Source organism: Cebus imitator, unplaced genomic scaffold (genome assembly GCF_001604975.1).
Source record: "Cebus imitator isolate Cc_AM_T3 unplaced genomic scaffold, Cebus_imitator-1.0 Scaffold2, whole genome shotgun sequence".
In the NCBI taxonomy this organism is placed as follows: domain Eukaryota; kingdom Metazoa; phylum Chordata; class Mammalia; order Primates; family Cebidae; genus Cebus; species Cebus imitator.
In genome coordinates this window covers 14,585,221-14,588,730 of record NW_016107317.1, presented here as the reverse complement: position 1 = coordinate 14,588,730, position 3,510 = coordinate 14,585,221, and the positions used below count along the sequence as shown (strand labels likewise).

General features: G+C 36.2%; 1 protein-coding gene across 19 annotated transcripts in view; it reads left to right on the top strand.

Annotated features, from left to right (window-relative positions):
• Positions 1-3,510, top strand: part of PPHLN1 (periphilin 1) — a 135,963-nt gene that overhangs the window by 70,225 nt on the left and 62,228 nt on the right. For all 19 annotated transcript variants that reach the window (XR_005200436.1, XM_017530003.2, XM_017529965.2 and 16 more), the window contains one exon: positions 1,888-1,967. Coding sequence is in view for 18 of the 19 variants with exons in the window: in XM_017530003.2 (XP_017385492.1) it covers positions 1,888-1,967 (80 nt within the window). In the remaining variant the exon portion in view is untranslated. The remainder of the gene's footprint in view (positions 1-1,887; positions 1,968-3,510) is intronic.

Sequence of the window (3,510 nt, the reverse complement as noted above, 5' to 3'; positions counted from 1 at the left end):
TTTTTTTTTTTTTTTTTTTTTTTTTTTTTTTTCTTGTCTCTGTGTCTAGCTGGTATGTGCTAAAAAATCGAGCCTGTAATTATTACCTTTAATGAGCATAATGTGCTATGCTGATTGGTCCAGTGCCTCATCTCCTTTGAAGGGATTGCTTATCTGAATAGCATTGGGAGGTCATTGCATCCTCGGGGTGGAAAAGTGAGGTTCATTTTTTTATCTGATATCGAGTGCTTATTCCTCTCTTGAAGGACTTGAGCTAATTAGGCCACGGATATTTGGAAATGAATAAGCAATGACACTTGTTCCTCTGGGAGCTTTTGGCGTAGTGGGATAGACTCACACTATCATACTACAATGTGGAATTTGCCACATGCGTTGGAAATACAATAAGGAATGACTAAATAAATCATGTTCTTGGCCATTTGGGATACAGCGGTGGTTCTTTTGAGTTTTAAGGTCTACAAGAACTTTTAAAGTTGCTTAGGGTGAAAGCCTCTTGTGGCACCACAAGTTAAAAGATTCTAGGGCTGTATCTTTCTAAAGCTGTTGGAGCTTCAAAATTGAAATATTCAGCCTAGAGCAGAAGTTCTCAACCCCTGCATGATTGACATGTAAGGCCAATTAATTGTTTGTGGGTGTCCCCCATAGCAGGATATTTACCAGCATCCCTGTTTCTACTAAATATATGCCGGTGGCACTCTCCCACTTGTGGCAGTCAAAAATATTTGTACATATTGCCAAATGTCTGCAGAGGGGAGGTGCAAAATTTTCCTCAGTTAAGAACCACCAGGCTAGAGAAAGCATTTTGGGTCTGTAGGACATTAGAAAGATGTTATTCAGCACTGTCCTTGGTGGTTGGAAGTCTTTTAGCCTCCAGGCCCTTACTTATCTATCTTGGCTGTGGCAGGAAAAGCTTAAGAGGCTTTTTGACTGAAGCTGGCTTTGCCTCAAAGTCATTTTACCTCTGCTTTTGCTCTTGACTGCTTTCCTGTTAATCCACTGTCCAGTCTCAGTCAGCTTCTGTGTGACTCCAAACTTGATGCTGCTTTCTCTTCTCATGTTATTAATTTTGTTAGTTTTTCTAGCAACTAAGGGTGGACACATATAGACACATATAGACAATTTGATGAAATGTTTTTCTGTAAGTAACAGCTCGCTGTTACTGATTTTTAAGATTATATTTAAACCCATCTTTTAGGGAGTTGTTGAACCTACTAAAGTAATATTGTTTAAATGTATTTTCTGGCTTAAGTTTCTATTAAATAAATGATACGCATACAGCACTATGTGAGTAAAGTGACTAAAGGTAAAGATTAGTGACTTTATCTCATACCAGTTTTTTAAAACCATTTAATAAATATTTGGGCATTCATTAACGCTAGGCACTGGATTAGTGCTCTTAATTATAGTTTTCTAATTTTATGTTTAAAACTGTCTGAACATTTCAGGAGTATCTGGTAAAGTTCCTATATAGATCGCTCCTTGAGCTATCCCTTAAGTAGTTTTGGGTATCTATATAATAACTACCTTTGTATTTTTATTGTGATATATCAAAAATTAGCATTTAGGAGCATGAAGGAAGTAGCATTCATGATTTTAAAATATGTTTTGCCTTTCTTGAGGTCTCTGTGGCTCCATGTTTGCTAACTGGCAGTGATGTGGCCTAGACTGGCTTTTGTGATACCCTTTGATTCCAGGTTATTTTAGATTATTGATGACGCTCAGCTTCTGAGAGGTAGTTTTAGATGTGAACCTATTTAATTTAATAATGTAATGAAAAGTTTTAGTACTAAAATAAGAATATGACGCCCTCATTAATTCCATTACAAAATTACTTTATCAAAAACAAATTAGCTAGAAAAAAATTACATCTTATATTTTCTTATCTAGACAAAGAGAGGCCTGTCCAGTCTTTGAAAACATCAAGAGATACTTCACCCTCAAGTGCTTCAGCAGCTTCTACATCAAAGGTTTGTTATATTTCTAAAATCAGTTTAAAGAAGAATTACAAAATGAGATGGACTGACTAGTACTGATGCTTTTTTTTCTTTTCTTTTTACTCTTACACCAAAGGGGCTAATTTGCTGCATTTAAAAACTTAAATTTTTGGCTAGGAGTGGTGGCTCATGCCTGTAATCTCAGTAATTTGAGAGACTGAGATGAGAGAATTGCTTGAGGCCAGGAGTTCATGACTAGCCTGGGTAACATAGCAAGACTCTATTTTAAAAATTAAAAATTAGCCAGATGTGGTGGCATGCATCTGTAGTCCTAACTACACAGAAGGCTGAGGTGAGAGGATTGCTTGAGTCCAGGAGGTTGAGCCTGGAGTGGGCTATGATTGCACCCCTGCAATCTAGCCTGGGCGACAGAGCAAGATGCTGTCTCTAACAAAGAAAAACAAACAAACAAAAAGCTTAAATTTTAAATAACCACAACTTGAAAATAGCATCCCAAGTTTGCTATTTTCTGTGAGAAAAAATGGGCAGTTTTCTCACTGAATTTTTAACACAGCCTATGCTAAATAAAGTACTTATTGCTGCAACCTGTGTTCTCATCTTGACCATAACCAGGTTGAATGGGTTATATCTGGTTGATTTTGCTTTTATTTGGGGAGGTGGGTGTGTAGGCAGAGACGTAACATGTATGGTGTATTTTTTTCTCTTATTAATTCATACAGAAATCTTACGTTAGTAGGTTCATATCTCTATACTAGAGTGAGGGCTCAGGAGTTAAATTAATTTCTTAAGGACTTAGCTACCCCTCACTGTGTCATCTTAAAACATAAATCCTCAGAAATTAAAAATTCGACAAGTTGCTGTTTCCATTTGTTTTCTCCAGTTAGAGGTTCTCTTCACAGATTTCATAATCTTTCTCTTAGCCATAATGGTTGTTATATTTGTTATCTGCTTCACTTCTTTTCGTTCTGCTTTTTATACTTTTTGGCTTTTCAGAAAAAGTAGATACCACCTAGCGGTCTATACTGTTTGTTCAGGGGGCGGCTGCTTCCCTGCCTCAGAAGGAAAAAAAAAATGTCTGCTTTGTAACAACTAGTATCTTTGGAACTTTCCTGGAAGTCTGAGGGTTCTGGGTTGCTGGACTTTGAATAACAAACACCAATTGAATTAAGATTTGCTCTTAATCATATCAAGGACGCTTTACCCACCTGGAAGACTGGCTTGTTTTTCATGTCAGGTAATAGATGAAAGAAGAGTGAATAGTACCTGCCTATTAAAGTCACTACAAAAATTTACATTATTACGTATGAAATATTTTCTCTAAGATATACTGCTATCTGAATATAAGTTACAACATAGAGTTTTGTGCTGCATGTTAAAATGTTTAGTGGAGAACAACCATGTTGGATTTTTAACTACTTCTGTGTAATAGTTTCTCGTATATAAACTCGTCCAACCTGTGGCCCAGGACGGCTTTGAATTTAGCCCAACACAAATTCCTAAACTTTCTTAAAAACATTATGTGATTTTCTTTTTTTTTTCTTTTTTTTTTTTTTTA